Source organism: Pan troglodytes, chromosome 19 (assembly GCF_028858775.2).
Source record: "Pan troglodytes isolate AG18354 chromosome 19, NHGRI_mPanTro3-v2.0_pri, whole genome shotgun sequence".
Classification (NCBI taxonomy): domain Eukaryota; kingdom Metazoa; phylum Chordata; class Mammalia; order Primates; family Hominidae; genus Pan; species Pan troglodytes.
This window is the reverse complement of record NC_072417.2, coordinates 14,799,360-14,818,712: the sequence shown is the minus strand read 5'-3', so window position 1 is coordinate 14,818,712 and position 19,353 is coordinate 14,799,360. Positions and strand designations below refer to the sequence as shown.

Sequence of the window (19,353 nt, the reverse complement as noted above, 5' to 3'; positions counted from 1 at the left end):
GAGCAGTTTTCTAAACCTTTCATTGTTGGTTGGCCTTTTGTAGAATTCTTCAGCAACACACAATACAGAAGACACAGGCTAAAATAGTTCTCACAAATACACTTTGAAATAGGTGTATTTGGATATAAATACAACTTGCCATTCCATTATTTTTTTTCTCATGACTAAACTCTAAATTTTTAAAAATGGAGATTTTCAAACCAGTGATGTGCAAAAGCCCATTCTCATGACACAGTCATTTTAACTTACTAAGTATGGGAAAATTTTATTTCTTCCCTTTGTCTTGTGGAATAATTTAGGTTCTCACCCTGGGCATGATTCACAAAATAGAGTAAGACCACAGATAAAAGTCACATAGAATCACAGGCAATGAAGAAAACTTCTAAAAACAAATATCCCCCAGTGACCAGTATCATCCATCCCAGCAGTGATGGAAATGATGGCCACCCCAAGATTCTGAATGGAGTGCGTGAAGCCATATGCAGTTCCCAGTTGATGTTCAGGAACTACAGATGCCACTGTTGGCCATAATGCACAGGCAAGCGATGAATAGGAGATTCCCAGAAGACACAGCAACCCAAGGGCTCCACATCATAAAGGCCAGCATCATGTGGGACACAGGAGTGGCTGCGACCACACGCAGAACCCAGATGCTGTTCTTCCCCGTGTCATCCACTGGGAGCCCAAATACTGGGGTGTGGGAGCTGATAACGACATATACAACACTGTTCATTGCACTTGCTGCCTGGAAAGAAAATCCAAATTTGTGTGTAAAGAAAACTTTCCCAAGTCCAATAAAAGGGAACATGGCAACACAATAGCAGACACAGATGATAAATATGAGCCACAGGGGTAAGGAGAAATCCTTTACATCAGTTAATTTAAAAACTCCCCCCCCCCTTTTTTTTTTTGTTGTTGTTCTTTATGAAGGATTCTCTCTGCTCTCACATCTAAAGTAAGCAAGAGCCAAGGAAGGCACAGATTAGTGAAAGAATACATTTTATACCCCCAATCTTAAGTGTGACCCCAGGGGTTGTGTGACCAGCAGAACCCCATGAAGCTTCAATCTTAGAATACAGCCAACTCACGAAGTTCATGTTTACTGTACTTCCAATTCTAGCCATGCTAAATTGTTGGAGTCCAGACACCAGGTTTAATTCTTTGTCTTTAAACCAGCTGACAGCCTATGTCCTGGGCAACTGCTGAGCACTCCCCACCAATCCAAACACAAGTCTTTCAAATTCCATCAGCCAAAAAACATTAAATATTCCACCCAGAACAAAACAACCTGTCCAATGCAAATAAAACAGCTAAAAGTAATTGTGCCCCATCATATTCCAAATACTCGGTCTTTTAAAAAGCCACCAAAGAAACACAAAACTACATTGGGCCAAGAATACCAGGCATATAGCAGCATGAATTTCATGGTGTTCACCTGCCTGTTCCGTTTATCCTGAGTCTGAAGGGCAGCAGGATTATTATAGCAAAACTAGCTGCTGAAGCCAAGGAAACACATCAATAACAGCATCAAAAGTCATAGCCAGGCGACTGGAGGCCACAGAAGGGCCAGCAGCACCCATGCTTTCTCATCCTTCTCCTCCATTGCGCCCGTGGGAGGCTGAGAGGCAAAAGGGGTGACAACTCCAGGACCTGGCAGAAAAGCAGTGCCCACGGAGCACAGCCAAGTCAGTGATCACATGACTATGTGATCACATGACTATGTGATTCTGACTATCGTAGAATAATAGTGAACTGTGGCGGATAGAATGAATGGACAAGAGACAGCTACAACAGGACTATAGATTAATAGAACAATGTTGAGCAAATTTCAGACGGCAGCATACAGCACATTATTTACATAAAATAAATATGGCAGTATGGTAGGATTTGATCCTTGTAAGATTTTTATAATTTAACTCAAAAACAGTAATGGAGGCCTCATGGAAAAAAATTGAACTAGGCCTGGGTTTTTAAACACTTTCAAATGTGAAACTGCTGGTTACATTATCTCTCTCTCTTTTTTGTTTTTTTGAAAACAGAGTCTGACTCTGTTGCTCACTGCAACCTCAGCCGCCTGGGTTCAAGTGATTCTCCTATCTCAGCTTCCTGAGTAGCTGGGATTATGGGCACCTGTCACCATGCCTGGCTAATTTTTGTAGTTTTTAGTAGAGACGGGATTTCACCATCTCGGCCATGCTGGTCTTGAACTCCTGACCTCATGATCTACCCGCCTCAGCCTCCCAAAGTGCTGGGATTACAGGTGTAAGCCACCGTGCCCGGCCTACATACCTCTTTTTAATATCATGGTAGTAATTATACTATAGTATCTGTGATGAAGATAATATGTAATGAAAGATATTTTGAATTAATTGGTGCCTTTTTAAATTTTATTTTTTTTATTTATTTATTATTATTATTTTTGGAGACAGAGTCTTGCTTTGTGGCCCAGGCTGGAGTGCAGTGGCACAATCTTGGCTCATTGCAACCTCTGCCTCCCAGGCTCAAGCCATTCTCCTGCTTCAGCCTCCTGAGTAGATGGGATTACAGGCATCTGCCACCACGCCTGGCTAATTTTTGCATTTTTAGTAGAGACGGGGTTTCACCATATTGGTCAGGTTGTTTTCGAACTCCTGACCTCAAGTGATCCGCCCGCCTCAGCCTCCCAAAGTGCTGGGATTACAGGCGTGAGCCACCTTGCCTGGCCACAGTCACATCTTTCTATATTTGAAAAATAGTGGATATGTGACATGTTAATGTGTAGTCTACAGTGTTATTCTACTCTATGGGTTTTGGGCTTTCTCTTTGCTAACTTGGCTGCTCGGTAGAAGTTTGCACGCACAAGTTGGGTACTAGTTAGTTAAGCATCGAAAAAAAAAACAAAAACAAAAAAGCAGGTAGGCCAGGTGCGGTGGCTCAGAAGGTCAGGAGTTCAAGACCAGCCTGGCCAACATAGTGAAACCCCGTCTCTACTAAAGATACAAAAATTAGCGGGACGTGGTGGCGTGTGCTTGTAATCCTAGGTACTTGGGAGGCTGAGGCAGGAGAATCTCTTCAACCCGGGAGGCAGAGCTTGCAGTGAGCCGAGATCACGCCACTGCACTCCAGCCTGGGCGACAGAGCAAGACTCCATCTCCAAAAAAAAAAAAACTAAAAAAAGAAAAAGAGGGGAGGGGCAGGTAGAATTTCCACAGGTAAAATAGAAGAAGAGGGGTCCACAGATAGGAGAAAAACTCAGAAATGCCATGGTTGCTTCGGAGTGGGCAAGGCCATTTTCAGATAGAGTGAAAATTGTGTGCTTTAAATTTTTAGGGCTACTCTTTTAGTTGAATTTGGTTGACATTTTAGAGACTGAAAACAATTTAGAGGGTCTAAGTCGGTTTTTCATGATGAGGATTCCAGTCAGCTATTATGAAGCTTTTTAGTGAATGTAACCAATCAAAAGTAAGTGACGTGGGAAAGCTGACTTAATGTTGTCAAGGAATCAAGTGGCAAGTGGCTGCCAGTAGAATCAAGTGCAGGGGCTTTGTGGCAGTGGCTTTGATGTCCTTTTACATTGACTCTCTCTTTTTTTTTTTTTTTTTGTTGAGACGGAGTCTCACTCTGGCACCCACGCTGGAGTGCAGTGGCACAATCTTGGCTCACTGCACCCTCCACCTCCCAGGTTCCAACAATTCTCCTACCTCAGCCTCCCAAGTAGCTGGGATTACAGGTGCACGCCACCATGTTTGGCTGTTTTCTGTAATTGTGGCTTTCAAACCCATAATTAGAAATACTTTACATCATGACCCAGTGCATACATATGTATATATAGATTAGTGAATAAAACACATACATAGATTATATAACTGAAACTACTTGTGATAAACTCTCATGTTTTCTATTTTTGTTAACAAAAAAACTTTGATAGTGACTCATTAAATTGCTTTTGCAGCCCTGTTTGAAAAACTAGTCCATGTAATCAGTATATCCTAAGACCCATTTTGGCACTAACTTACACAGAGCAACAGGATCAGTAGATAAAGACTTAACTCTTTTTGGTGTAATGCACTCTTAACAGCTATTCCAGTCTCTATTCCCTCAAGCCCTCATGCTTCTTCCTTTCAATAGATAACCTCATCATTTGTGAAAAGTAAGGCGCTATGGTGGGCCTTACTTCATTTCTACATTTCTTCTGAATATCTCTTTTAAAGCGCTTGTTTTGTACAGTTTCCCCATGTAGTTACTATCTTCAACTGTTAAATTTTTTGTATAAATTGTCCTGTTTATTATGCTTAAGTACTTTACTACCCTGTTCTTTAACCCTTTACAGCTTTTTTTCCTATTGCTTTTTACTAAAAAAATTGTATTATCAAGGTCACTGACTTTATACTCTGAGTCCTGTGGCATTTCCTAATTATTCAGAAATGTTTGGTGTTAATGATCTGTCTCTTTTTTTAAACTTAATCTGCACCTTCCCCATGTCTTATAATCAGAAAAAGCAATAAAAATTCATACTTGCTTGTGAACAGTTCAAGCTATATTAAAATGAGCAGAGAGTAAAAGATCTCGTAACACTAACTATTGTTAGTTAACTATTGTTATGTATTGATGTCCTGTTTCTGGACATTTTTCTATGTGTATACAAACACACCCCCAATTTTTCACTTGTTCTTTCCTTTCTTTTCTTTTTTCTTTTCCCAGGCTGGAGTGCAGTGCAGTGGTGCAATCACAGCTCTCTGAAGCCTCAACTTCTTGGGCTGAAGGGATCCTTCCCCCCTCAGCCTCTCAAGTAGCTAGAATTACAGGCATGAGCCACTGTGTCCGGCCTCCCACTTTTTCTTTAAAGACAAATTAGCTTATTTTAGAAATACCTGCTTTTAAAAATGTAACAATAGATTCCTCATATCATTCCATGACAACACTTACTACTGATATTTTTCTTGGTAGATATTTTCCTTCTGCCACTAAAACGATAAGCTCCACAGTGCTCTTTAATGCTTTGTTCTCTGTTGTATCCTTTTATGTAGACCAATGGTTAGAGTAACTGGGTAATCAATGTATATTTGTTCAGTGAATGAAAACCATTTAATGAGCTGAGAATTTCATTTCTCACTGATCTGAAACAACCACAATCATGATTCTAATGGTTGGACACATTGAACAACAGAAGAATCAGATGTGCAAATGGTACTGCAATAAAGAAATTTAAAGAGGTCAATGTACTAGAAGGGACCTGGTGGCTAGTTTAGATTTTAGTCAAATAAAATCTTTCTAGAGGTAACGTTTAAGCTGAGTACCGAATGATAATCAGAAGACAAAGGGAGAAAAGTATTTCCAACAGAGGAAATATTTAGTACCAAGGCCACAAGACAGGAATTTAGTATTTTTGCTCTTTAAGGCTGACTTGATCTCTGTGGTTTTAGTTAATGTATACAACTCATTGTATTGTTCTTTTGATGATTCCTTAAGAATGATTGCTAATTAAGTGTCAGTGATCTGGAGGTGTATTGTCTAAAATAGCAGTCACAGGGCATATTTCAAGTGGCTGGTGGCTACATTATTGGACAGCACAAATACAGAACATCTCCAGCATTACAGTTTGGTTTTACAGTGCTGTTCTGGAAAGTCACTCTTGAGATTTTTTTTGCTGCTATACCCCTAGAGTTTGACACATAAATGCTGAGTAAATACTTGTTAAATGATGAAATGAATAAATGGATAGATGGAGGCAGTATATCTGTTCCTAGATAAGGAAAAAGAAAATGTCCATAAGTTTTGAGATGAGAAAGGGTTTGATGTGTTTGAGGAACAGAAAGAAGACTGGCTAGTTTCAAATCAACATAGAGAAATTGGTGATGTTAAACCTTCTGAATTTTGTTTTAAGTGCACTGGGAAGTGATGGAAGGGTTTGTAGCATAGCAGTAATATGATCTGATCTGATCTGGTGTGAATGTCTTTTTAGCAGATGATTTCATTTTACTAGCTCTCTTGAAAGTTTAATTAATGTGATAGCTATGACAGTTTATTAAACTACTTATTTGAGAAAGTAACTGCCTGTGGGAATCCAGATTATTTGTTTACTTCATTTTTGATGTTAGTGCTAGCACCCTTGTTTTATATTTGTTTTAACACTTCTATACTTAAAAGCAGGAACTTATAGGCAAGAACTTCTTTTTGTTCTTTTTTCCAGTGAAGGTGGTGTTTTTAAGGCTCATCTTACTTTCCCAAAAGATTATCCCCTCCGACCTCCTAAAATGAAATTCATTACAGAAATCTGGCACCCAAATGGTAAGTTTATCTAGTTTTACTTTTACATTTGCAGATTTGATGGCCTGTTATTGAAGTGTTCAAGGTCAATAAGAAAGATCTGTTTCTCAGTGAAATTGCTTTGGCATTTTTGTACTGTTCATTATGCACATGGCTGTGTACTAAAACCTTTAAAAGGAGGAGAGGCCAGGCGCAGTGGCTCACACCTGTAATCCCAGCAGGCCAGGCAGGTGGATCACTTGAGGTCAAGAGTTGGAGACCAGCCTGGCAAACGTGGTGAAACCCCGTCTCTACTCAAAATACAAAAATTAGTTAGGCATGGTGGCACATACCTGTAATCCCAGCTACTTGGGAGGCTGAGGCACAAGAATCGCTTGAACCCGGGAGGTGCAGGTTGCAGTGAGCCAAGATCACACCACTGCACTCCAACCTGGGCAGCAGAGTGAGACTGTGTCCCAAAACAGAGAAGGAGAAACAGAGATCATATGGAAAAAGTTATTTTTTATTTATTTACTTAGTTTTCAGTTTGGTTTGAGACTCGTGTTTTAAACCAGAGGGCGTGGTTACTGAGGGATTAACATCAATAGAACTCCTATAATTGAGGGGATAATTATCAAGGTATTAGATGATTCACTGGCTATTACAAAGAACACAGAAATTATGAAACCTGGTTCTGTAACTTATAGTTTTTCATATTATTTTTATACCATGGACAACTCTTCTATGTATATTCGTAGGTGTAAGATTACTGGCAGTGTCATATGAAACAACATATTACATTTTTTAAGCCTGGAAAGCATCTAGTATGGCTGTGCATGTAGCGATGACATTGACTTTTTTTTACTTAAAGAAGAGCTACCACTTCAAATCCACACGGTGGCAGTTCTCCTGCCTAGCCAGCTGCCACTGGACTCTCTCCCCTGTATATAAGCCCCCAATAACTACGTCTTATTTAAAAATTAAAAAAAAAAATTCTCTATAAAGTAAAATAAAATCCCCAAAGTTTAGGCCAGATAAGCTATATTTATAAAACAGTCTCTCTGAACTTTTGGCTTTGTTTTGTATGATAGAACTTGCAGAGATTTATTTTCTAATTATTTTGACTATGTAATCAGAGTTGTCTCTTTAGGCTATTATACTAATTTGCATTTGGCTTCGCATCATCAAGACTTCTGGGTGCAGGGAATAGAAACATATAGATTAGTATAAGCTGGAATCAGTGAGACAGGAATGAATGATTGAATGAAGTTAAACAAGGATTTATCGGAAGGATATGGAATATGTAATAGAAGCCAAGGCTTGAAAAACAGATGGGCATTATGAGAGACTGGAACTGGCAAATGGAAAACTACTGGGAGCCAAGGGACTTAGCATATTTTATTGCATCTAAGGCAGCAGTGATCGTAAAAGATAGTTATTTTTCCTACCAGTAAGAAGAGGAAAATATCTCTAACAGTTGATGGCAGAATGCATTAACCGTATTCCTGCATGATGCGGGCATGCATGAATGGGTGACACTTGCCTCTTGTGCTTTGGCTTTTCTTTTATCTCTTCCTAGGCTTTCGACAGTTTCTTCTACCTTCACTTGCCTTACTTGATTATAATAGGCAATCGTTTTGCACCTATTTCGAAGATGTAACAGATTCTGAATGTTGGCTTCACCACAGACTAGCTGTGTAACTCTAGGCAAACCCTGTTGGAGCCTTAAGCTAGCTAGCTTGCCTTCCTCCCTCCCTCCGTCTCTCCTTCCCCCACTCTGCCCCTCCTTTTCCCCTTCCCTCCCTCTCTCGCTCCCTCCCTCCCTCACTTCCGTTTCTCCCATTCCGTCCTTTTTTTCTAAGACAGGGTCTCACTCTGCCACCCAGGCTGCAGTGCAATGGCATGATCACAGCTCACTGCAGCCTTGACCTCCTGGGCTCAAGTGATCCTCCCAAGTAGCTGGGATGACAGGGACACGCCACCACACCCAGCTAATTTTTGTTTTTTTTTTTTTGTAAAGACGGGGTTTCACCATGTTGTTGGCCAGGCAGGTCCTGAACTCCTGGGCACAAGTGATCTGCCCACTTTGTCCTCCCAAAGTACTGGGATTACAGGCATGAGCTACCACGCCAGGCCTATGTTTTCTATCTGTGAAAATTAAATGAAAACATACATGTAAGCAAATACATGGGAGACTTCCCTTCTGGTAAAAAGAAAGAGAGCAATCACCTAGGTAGTTTAAGAGGACAACTGATAAAATGGTGTTGTGTTTTGTTTTAAGGTTGAAGAGACTTTTTTTTTCTTTTCTTTTCGTTTCTTTCTTTCTTTTTTTTTTTGAGATGGAGTCTCACTGTCTCGCCCAGGCTGGAATGCAGTGGGACAATCTTGGCTCACTGCAACCTCTGCCTCCTGGGTTCAAGCGATTCTCCTGCCTCAGCCTCCTGAGTAGCTGGGATTACAGGTGTCCACTACCACGCCTGGCTAATTTTTGTATTTTTAGTAGAGTCGGGGTTTCACCATGTTGGACAGGCTGGTCTTGAACTCCTGACCTCATGTGATCTGTCTGCCTCAGCCTCCCAAAGTGCTGGGATTATAGGCGTGAGCCACGCGCCTGGTCTTAGATGGAATTTTGAATGAAGATGATGCTTGGCTTGAACTTCATTCTTTAGGCTGTGAGGACTCGTTTAATTCATGACATTTAAAGCTGTACATATTGTCATGACAAAAAGAGAAAATGACAAAAAATAAAGAAGCTATGTAATAGGTTTCTCTTATATTTTCCTTCTTGAAAGATTACACTCATAGAAGATTGGAAGGGGAAGTCAGAGAGATAGCAGGGAGGTAGAGCATTTTAGCAATAATTTGAGTAAAAAACAATAAAAACTTGAACTAAGAATAGTGTTGCAGGAAGGGTAATTTAGTTTCTTTGACTTGACTGCCAGAGGTGGATGGTAAAGGAGAAGTAAGAGTTTAGGATTGACTGGCCATTTACAAAAATAATTATAGAGTGAAAATCATAATGAAATACCACTTTTTACCCACTAGGATTCCTATAATCAAAAAGATAATAACAAATGTCAATGAGGAAGTAGAGAAATTAGAACTCCCATGCACTACTGGCAAGAAGGTAAATGGTGCGGGTGTTTGGAGAAGAGCCTGGCAGTCCTCAAAAGGTTAAGCATAGTTACCATAGGACCCTGCACTTCCATCCTAGGAACCTAACCAAGAAAACTGAAACACATGTCCAGAAAAACTCGAACACGAGTGTTCACAGCAGCATTTATTATTCATAACAGCCAAAAAGTAGAAACAGCCCAAATGTCTATCAGCTGATAAATAGAAAAACAAAATGTGGACCCATATAACGGAATAGTATTTGGCAATAAAAAGAAATGAATTACATGATATTGTTTTCTAAAGAAAAGAAAGAAATGAAGTAGTGATACTTGCTACAACATAGATGAACCTTGGAAACATTATATTAAGTGAACAAAGTCAGTCGTAAAAGGTGACATAGTGTACGATTCCCTTTATATGAAATGTCAAGAATAGACAAATCCATAGAGACCGAAAGTAGGTTAGTGGTTCCCTACTGCTGGAGGGGAGGTGGGGGAATTGAGGAATGGTTGCTAACTGGTACTGCGTTTCATTGTAGGGTGAAAAAATACTCTAAAATTGATTGTGGTATTGATTGTACAACTCCGTAGACATACTAGACAGAAACCATTAAATCGTGCTTTTCAAATAGGTGAATTGTATAGTAGGTGAGTTATAGAGATGTTATAAAATTATTATAGGGGAATAGTTTTATGTGACTGACCTTACATATATTCAGCTTTTCTTGAGGTATACTTGCTACACCCAGTTAGATAATTAGTTAAACCAGTCCAGGGTTCAGCAATGAGCTTAAGGGCCTTGGAAGTTACTGTATCAGGATGATAGATAACATGATAATGAATGGGTTAGTTTTCCTACGGGAAATATAGTTAATGTTGGAGATTAGGATAACATCAAAAGTCAAATTAAGGAAAATGAAAACTAGAAAGTGACTGAGAGAATGTTCAGGAACCAGGGGAAAACAAGAGTATCACAGATGCCAGGGGAGGAAAATGTATCCAGCAAAGTGTTGTCGTAGTATTAGTTGTCTTGGCCCAGAGGGGTGACTTCAGGTAGCTGAAAGTACCCAGGAGAATAAATATGCTATCCAGACCACTTGTGGACACAGTTGTAGCATCCTGCTAGGGAGAAGCCAGTTTCTAGGAGAATAAAGGAATACCTGAGTAGTGAGTAAATAGAGAAGATGAGGGTAAATCAGTTTTTCAGAATTTTAGGTGCATGGCCTCAAGAAAAAGGAGGTAGCTAGAAGTATATGCATTGTTTAGGCAGCTTAGTTTTGTTTGTTTGGTTTGGTTTGGGTTTTTTTTTTTTTTTTTTTGAGACAGAGTCTCACTCTGTCGCCCAGGCTGGAGTGCAGTGGCTCACTGCAACCTCCGCCTCCCAGGTTCAAGCAATTCACCTGCCTCAGCCTCCCGAGTAGCTGGGATTACAGGTGCGTGCCACCAAGCCTGGCTAATTCTTGTATTTTTATTAGAGATGGGTTCACCATGTTGGCCAGGCTGGTCTCGACCTCAGGTGATCCGCCCGCCTCAGCCTCCCAAAGTGCTGGGATTACAGGCCAGCCATACATTACAGTGGGCCGAGCCACTGTGCCCGGCCCAGGTAGGTTAGTTTCATCTCTAATGAACACTGAAATGAAAGAAAAAAGTAACAAGCAAAAATTATATGGGGAAAACTAAGAAACACTGTGGCAAGAGGAAAGTAAACATTAAGTACATAACTGGCTAAAGGATAAGAACAGACATTTCACAAAAGAGGAAGGACATACAGGTTATATCCATGGAAAGTTGTCACCCCAAAAGCATTTAGAAAAGTGAATTAAACCAGATGTTATGTATGAAATTTAAACAGCATCAATAAAGGAAAATGTTCATCCTGAGGAGGCAATGAAATGGCCATCTCAGATTGCTGATGGCAGTATAAATTGATACAATCTTTTAAAATATGGTTTGATAATAGGTATTAAGCCTAAAAATCTTCTCATTCTAAAATAAATGGTATGTTTAAAATGACATGAGGTTAAAAATGTAAAGATCCTGGATTAGTGATAACTTGATTTTTTTTAAAAAGGAAAATGGATCTTATATAGTGGTGGTAGAATTCTGTACACATATTTAATAGCATGTTTTTAAAGAAAAATGACTTGGAAAAAATCCTTATTACACAGTAAGTACAGAAAACATTGTAAAATAGTAATACTCTGTGAAATTTTTATGCTGAATTTTGTAGTGTTACAAGTTTTGATGTTATTCCTTTTTTTTTTTTTTTTTTTTTTTGAGATGGAGTTTCACCCGTTGCCCAGGCTAGACTGCAGTGGTGTGATGTTGGCTCATGGCAACCTCTGCCTCCCGGCTTCAAGCAATTCTCCTGCCCCAGCCTCCCAAGTAGCTGGGATTACAGGCATGTGCCACAACAACCAGCTAATTTTGTATTTTTAGTAGAGATGGGATTTCTCCATGTTGGCCAGGCTGGCCTCAAACTCCTGACCGCAGGTGATCTGGCCTCCTCGGCCTCCCAAACTGTTGGGATTACAGGCGTGAGCCACCACGCCCGGCCCTCGATGTTATTCTGGCCCTGATTCTATTTTAGTAAATAGATTTTACTAGCAGATAGGGATGGGTTGGGAAGAGGAACCTTAATTATAGAAAAACTCATACATAAAACATTGAAGGCACGGGCCTTGCCTGTCATATATTCACTGCCGTACTTCTCTGTCAGATGTGTGCCTGGCATGCAGTAGGCATTGAAAAAGTATTTGTCGGCCAGCGCAGGGGCTGTTTCCTGTAATCCCAGTTTGGGACCAGCCTGGGCAATATAGTAAGACTATATCTCTACCAAAAAAAAAAAAAGCCAGGAATGGTGCCATGTGCCTATGGTCCCAACTACTTGGGAGGCTGAGGTGGGAGGATCGCTAGAGCCCAGGAGTTTGAGTCCAGCCTGGGCAACATAGTGAGACCCCCCATCTCTACCAAAAAAAAAAAAAAAGTCAGGTTAGCCAGGCATCATGCCATGTGCCCATGGTCCCAGCTACTTGGAGGGCTGAGGCAGGAGGATCGTTTGAGCCTGGGAGGTCAAGGCTGCATAGAGCTGTGATCATACCACTACACCCCAGCCTGGGTGACAAAGTGAGACCCTGTCTCAAAAAACCAAAACAGCAACAACAGACAACACCAAAAAATAAGAATTTGTTGAATTAAGAGAGCAGTGATATTGATTGGTAGATACAAACTTTGATTCTGATTTACCCAGAGTTCATAACAGCAGAAATACTGATGTTATGAAATGAAAAATAAGATTTAGCATTATATTTATTCACAAATTTGTTAGACTATATAGGATAAGTTAGGAATGAAATATACATAAACATTGTCACTACTCAAATTCCTTTCTAAAATTTCTTCCTCAAAGTATGAATTTTAAAAAAATTTACGGTGGGTAAATGTTACCATAAAAGATTAGTTTCACAATAGGGATTATTTATATGATGTATAAATGAATTAGTGGATTAGGACCTTTTTTTAATGAATAAGTAATATTTTACTTTTTGCTAAACTGCTTAAACAGTTATGTCAATACCTATCTCCTAAAAATAAGTATGTTTTCTTATTAAATGTGTTTATAGAAAGGAGGCCTCATGAGTGTCGTATATGTTGATGAGTTTTCATTGGCAGTATGGCATGTTTGTTTTGTGAATTTGAATATACTCCTTTCTCAGAAAATACAATTTTGCCTTTATATGATTGTAAAAATATATTTCTCAGGAAAAGTCTCTGGGCCTTTGACTATTACCAATTTAAGTCAGTAAGTTAGTGGGGAAACTAGGAGGCCATTACATAGAAACTCAGTTGCTAGTTTTTGGAAAAATATGCTTTCTGCAAATGAAGAACACATCCAATAGTTGCTATTTATTCATTTATTATATTATACTTAAGACATGTAAATGTTAGGCACCATCTACGTGCTAGATATCTTCATGTTTTACATAAATGAAAAAGATAGCTTGTATTCCTATTGGGTTTGTCAGATGGATCCTGTGTATGTAGTACAATCTATACTATAGTCTTCTTAAAAAGTCAACACATTGCATTTTGGACATTAACTTCTGCGTATGTGTCATGTTTGATAAAGGTACTGTGTGAATCAGGATCACATTTGTAATTGATATTTCATGTATAACCAAATTAGTAATATATGAAACAAGCCTCTTCTTGAATTTTGCAGTTGATAAAAATGGTGATGTGTGCATTTCTATTCTTCATGAGCCTGGGGAAGATAAGTATGGTTATGAAAAGCCAGAGGAACGCTGGCTCCCTATCCACACTGTGGAAACCATCATGATTAGTGTCATTTCTATGCTGGCAGACCCTAATGGAGACTCACCTGCTAATGTTGATGCTGCGGTAAGGTGGTCACATGTCTTCCCTTCCCTTCACTTTCCCTTGTAATAAAACCTGAACTATAGTTAGTATGTATGTAAGTATGCATGAATGTATGCATGTATGTGTGTGTGTGTGTGTGTGTGTGTGTGTGTATCTCTTTCCATAGTTCTTATTTTTGACAAAATAAATATATTTATTTACGTATTTATTTTATTTTTTTGAGGCAGGGTCTGTCTGTCACCTAGGCTGGAGTGCAGTGGCACAATCGTAGGTCACTGCAACCTCAAACTCCTGGGCCCAAGTGGTCCTCCAGCCTTGGCTTCCCAAATTGTTCCGATTACATGTGTTAGCCACCATGCCTGACCAAAGGTGCATATTTATTGTATACAACATGTTGTTTTGAAATATGGATATGTTGTGGAATGGCTAATTTGAGCTAATTAACATATGCATTACCTCACATACTTACTAATTTTATTGTGAGAACACTTAAATTCTCCTCTCAGCAGTTTTCAAGAATACTATACGTCGTTATTAGGATGTAAACTGTGACACCAAATTTAGAATTGGGGGTGGGATGGGCAGAGCAGAAGTGTAGTTTTTCAATGCAATCAGATTTTTATCAGCTTAAAATGGCTTGTCGTAACTGTGAAATTTTTTTGTAAGCCTCATTTTAACCACAGAGCAAAGTCCTACGTAGTTAACACAAAAGATAAAAAGTAAGGAATCGGGGCTGGGCACGGTGGCTCACAACTGTAATCCCAGCACTGTGGGAGGCCTAGGCGGGTGGATCACGAGGTCAGGAGATTGAGACCATCCTGGCGTTATAACACGGTGAAACCCCGTCTCCATTAAAAATACGAAAAATTAGCCGGGCGTGGTGGCGGGCGCCTATAGTCCCAGCTACTCGGGAGGCTGAGGCAAGAGAATCACTTCAACCTGGGAGGCGGAGGTTGCGGTGAGCCGAGATCTGGACTCTAAAAACAAAAGCGATTGTCATACCTAAGACAATTTAATGCCTGGTCTGAAGTTCATATTATTATCCCCAAGTTTTCAATTTTCAAAAGTTTCACATCTATAGAAAAAAATGTATTAGTTAAATGAACACCAGCATACCTTTCACCTAGGTTCACCAGTTGTAGAAATTTTGCAACTTTTTTTCCTAAACAGTTTGAGAGTAGTTTATAGATACCATAACCCTTCACCCCAAAATGTTTCAGGATCTGTTCCCTAAGAACAAGGCTGTCTTTCCATATACACAGTACAAGTCTGTCGTTAATGTAGTACTATTATTGTTTATACATATATAATCTATATTCACATTGGATTGGATTGTCCAGTATTCTTTATAGCTGCCACGCCCCTATCCTGCAGTTTTTTTTTCTTTTTAAATCCAGAGGCTAGTCTAGGAACCTCTGTTTTATTTGTATTCAAGTTTTATTAGTTGGCTTGAATCTAGAATAGTTCCTAGTTCCTTAGCCTTCTCTCCTTCTTTGAAAAGCCTTTTTTTCTTATTCTTAGAACCTTTGTTAGTACTATATACCAAAGCCAGGGCATAAAATTTACCTTTTTTCTTAGGTTAATAACAACTTGGGTGGAATCTTATATACAGACTGAGACACTATAGATAACTCCCTTTGAAAGCTATGACTGAAATTAATAATAGAATTGAACTAAAAACTGGCAGAAAACTATCTATTTAATCAAGTATTAGTCTAAACAATGTAAGACATGATAAGGGAGAAGGGGTGATAGCTGCATTAAAAGAAATCCTAGGAAATCATTTTGAGAGAGACCTGATGAATGTTTATGTGGTTCATGCTCAACTGTCAGCAATTTTAATAATAAGATCAGAGTTGGCCAGGCGTGGTGGCTCACACCTGTAATCCCAGCCGTTTGGGAGGCCGAGGCGGGCAGATCACAAGGTCAGGAGTTCGAGACCAGCCTGGCCATAGTGAAACCCTGTCTTAACTAAAAATACAAAAAAATTAGCCAGGCATGGTGGCAGGCGCCTGTAATCCCAGCTACTTGGGAGACTGAGGCACAGAGAATTGCTTGAACCTGGGAGGCAGTGCTTGCAGTGAGCCCAGATTGCGCCACTGCACTCCAGCCAGGGTAACAGTGCGAGACTCCATCTAAAAAAAAAAAAAATCAGAGCTGACAAGTTGCCCTTTTTATTTTATGTATGTATTTATTTATTTTTGAGACAGTCTTGCTCTGATGCCCAGGCTAGAGTGCAGTGGCGTGATCTCACCTCACTGCAACCACAACCTCTGCCCTCTGTGTTCAATCGATTCTCCTGCCTTAGCCTCCCAAGTAGCTGGTATTACAGACGTGCAGAACCACGCCCAGCAATTTTTTTGTGTGTTTTTAGTAGAGATGGGGTTTCACCATGTTGGCCAGGCTGGTCTCAAACTCCTGACCTCAAATGATCTGCCCGCCTTGGCCTCCTGAGGTGCTGGGATTACAGGCATGAGCTACTGCACCTGGCCCTTTTATCTTAAAGAAGAGTAAATTAATAGCCAATAACCAAGACCATGAATATGCAAAAATTACTTTATTAACCCTTCAAAATAGCTTAATCTAAAAAGAGCCAAATGTACTGCCAGAGTAAAGTCATTCTCTTGATGCTAAACATTTTCCTAAGTGTTGAAATAGGCCTTAATGTGAGGTTGAAATATGCAAATATGAGTTCTAGTCCAAATACCACAAATTGTGCAAAATCTATTCCTTTTTTTTCTTGAATCCCACTGGTTCTTCCTTCTGATTTAACTAGTTAGTTGTCTCATATTAAAACCAAAAACCATGACTTATAAACAGTTTACCATTCTTTTTTTTTTTTTTTTTTTGAGACAGAGTCTCACTCTGTTACTCAGGCTGGGGTGCAGTGGCACAATCTCAGCTCACTGCAACCTCCACCTCCCGGGTTCAAGTGATTCTCCTGCCTCAGCCTCCCGAGTAGCTGGGATTACAGGCATCCGCCACCACGCCTGGCTAATTTTTGTATTTTTAGTAGAGACAGGGTTTTGCCATGTTGGCCAGGCTGGTCTCAAACTCCTGACCTCAGGTGATCCACCCACCTCGGCTTCCCAAAGTGTTGGGATTACAGGTGTGAGCCACCCGGCCCAGTTTACTGTTCTTACTTGCTTTTTCTTCTCTCATACTACACCTTTGATCATATTTTCATAGTGTTGATTTTCTGACCTCTCAGTCTGCAGTACCTATTCCAGGAAACCCGCATTTTTCTTAGCCACTTCTCTCCTGGGTCCCTTTATTCTTTGGCTCCAATTTTTTTTTTTTTTAAAGATGTAGTCTCGCTCTGTCGCCAGGCTGGAGTGCAGTGGTGCAATCTCAGCTCACTGCAACCTCCACCTCCCAAGTTCAAGCGATCCTTCTGCCTCAGCCTCCTGAATAGTTGGAACTACAGGTGCGTGCCACCATGCCCAGCTATTTTTTTTGTATTTTTAGTAGAGATGGGGTTTCACCATGTTGGCCAGGATAGTCTTGATTTCTTGATGTCTAGATCCACCTGCCTCGGCCTCCCAAAGTGCTGGGATTACAGGCATGAGCCACCTCGCCCGGCCGCTTTGGCCCCAGATTTGATTGACTCTCTCAGCCTGGGGCTTAGTTGATTTGCTCAGATTACCCCTTCACTGCTCTTCTCAATTGAATCTTTTGTTTCATGGATCCCATTTCTTCTTTTTCTTCTTGGTTGATTTCCTCCTTCATCCTAGAGTAATGTTTTAGGGTATGTGGCAATTAAATCCTTAGTCTATTTATGATGTAAGGTGCTTTTATTTTTCCCTTATACTTGATTGATACTTTGTTTCTAATATTATAGGGAGAAAATCAAATTTATATAGAATTTATATTTTACTATTTTTTATTGCTGATGCGAAAATTGATACTAGGCTGATTCTTTTCCATTTTTAGGTGACTTGTTCTTTTTTCCTTTTCTTTTTTTCCCCATTGTACTTAGGTTCTTTTCTTTATGATTGGTCTTTGGAAATTTCACAGAGTTGTGTGAACTCTTTTTAATTTGCCAAATTAAAATTTGCTTTAATTTTAAAGATACCAGCCCTGGGAAATTTTCGTTTTAAATTATTTTGAGGCTGGGCATGGTGGCTTACGCCTGTAATCCCAGCACTTTGGGAGGCCGAGGCACGTGAGTTACTTAAGGCTAGGAGTTTGAGACCAGCCTAGGTGACATGGTAAAACCCCATCTACAAAAAATACAAAAATCAGCTGGGTGTGGTGATGTGCACTTGTTGTCCTAGACGCTTCGGAGGCTGAGGTGGGGAATTGATTGCATGAGCCCAGGTGTTCAAGCCTGCAGTGAGCTATGATCACCACTGCACTTCAGCCCAGGCAACAGAGTGAGACCCTATCTCCAAAAAAAAAAAAAAAGAAAAGAAAAAGAAAAAAAAGAAAAAGAAATGACAGTCTCGGGGGGAAAAAAACAAATGGTATTTATGTCACTCAAAGCTATATGGCTATTTGGATGACAAAGCTACTAAACTGAAGGTAAGGGTAAGGGTTGGAGGAAGAGGGGTCATTTAAATTCCAAAATGAAGGAGTAATTGTTTTTGGCACCAATACCCACACTAGCAGTTCTTTTATTTATTTTTTGGTTTTTTTTTTTTTGAGACAGATTCTCACTCTGTCGCCCAGGCTGGAATGCAGTGGCATGATCTCGGCTCACTGCAACCTTTGCCTCCCGAGTTCAAGCGATTCTCTCACCTCAGCCTCTTGAGTAACAGGGATTATAGGCACGTGCCACCATGCCTGGCTAAATTTTTTGTATTTTTAGTAGAGATGGGGTTTCACCATGTTGGCCAGTCTGGTCTTAAACTCTTGACCTCAGGTGATCCACCTGCCTCTGCCTCCCAAAGTGCTGAGATTACAGATGTGAGCCACCACACCCAGCCTAGCGGTTCTAATTATAGTATTCTTCAGTATATTTATATAAAGTTTATATATTATTATTTTGGGAAAGTTAAAATTTTGGATATAGGTGAGGGAAAATGTTGAGTATACAGACTTTCAATTAATCTCTATTTTCAGGCCCTCTTTTTTTTTTTTTTTTTTTTTTAGAGACGGAGTCTCGCTCTGTCGCTCAGGCTGGAGTGCAGTGTCACGATATTGGCTCACTGCAACGTCTGCCTCTCAGGTTCAAGTGATTCTTCCACCTCAGCTTCCCAAGTAGCTGGGACTACAGGCGTGCACCACCACGTCCAACTAATTTTTGTATCTTTTAGTTGAGATGGGGTTTCATCATGTTGGCCAGGCTGGTCTTGAAGTCCTGACCTCAGGTGATCCTGAGGTCCTGCCTCGGCCTCCCAAAGTGCTGAGATTATAGGCGTGAGCCACTGTGCATGGCCTCAGCCCCACTTTTTATTCAGGCTCTTCTCAGATTTGCCATTTCCAAATTTTAGCTTCTTTAGGCCTCTGTTTAATAGACCCTTTTCCCTTTGTTTCCCCTCTCCTCCAACTCCTCTCTCTCCTTCTCTTCCCTTTCCCTCCCCTCCCTTCATTACCCCACTGTTCTGTTCCATTTTTGTATGTCAGGCAGTGACAGTGATAATTGTCATATATTTTCCTCTACAGTAGAAATGGTACTTAGTATCATCTC

General features: G+C 40.1%; 1 protein-coding gene and 1 pseudogene across 5 annotated transcripts in view; one reads left to right on the top strand and one right to left on the bottom strand.

Annotated features, from left to right (window-relative positions):
• UBE2G1 (ubiquitin conjugating enzyme E2 G1) overlaps positions 1 to 19,353 on the top strand; it is a 95,011-nt gene that overhangs the window by 63,491 nt on the left and 12,167 nt on the right. For 3 of the 5 annotated variants that reach the window (XM_063798200.1, XM_054671069.2, XM_063798199.1), the window contains 2 exons: positions 6,175 to 6,267; positions 13,564 to 13,742. In XM_063798200.1, the coding sequence (XP_063654270.1) occupies positions 6,175 to 6,267; positions 13,564 to 13,742 (272 nt within the window). Of the gene's footprint in view, positions 1 to 6,169; positions 6,268 to 13,563; positions 13,743 to 19,353 lie in introns of all 5 variants that reach the window. The other 2 variants (XM_016931252.3, XM_009431600.5) reach the window with 1 other exon arrangement.
• LOC104002757 (major facilitator superfamily domain-containing protein 1-like) lies at positions 294 to 1,603 on the bottom strand (annotated as a pseudogene).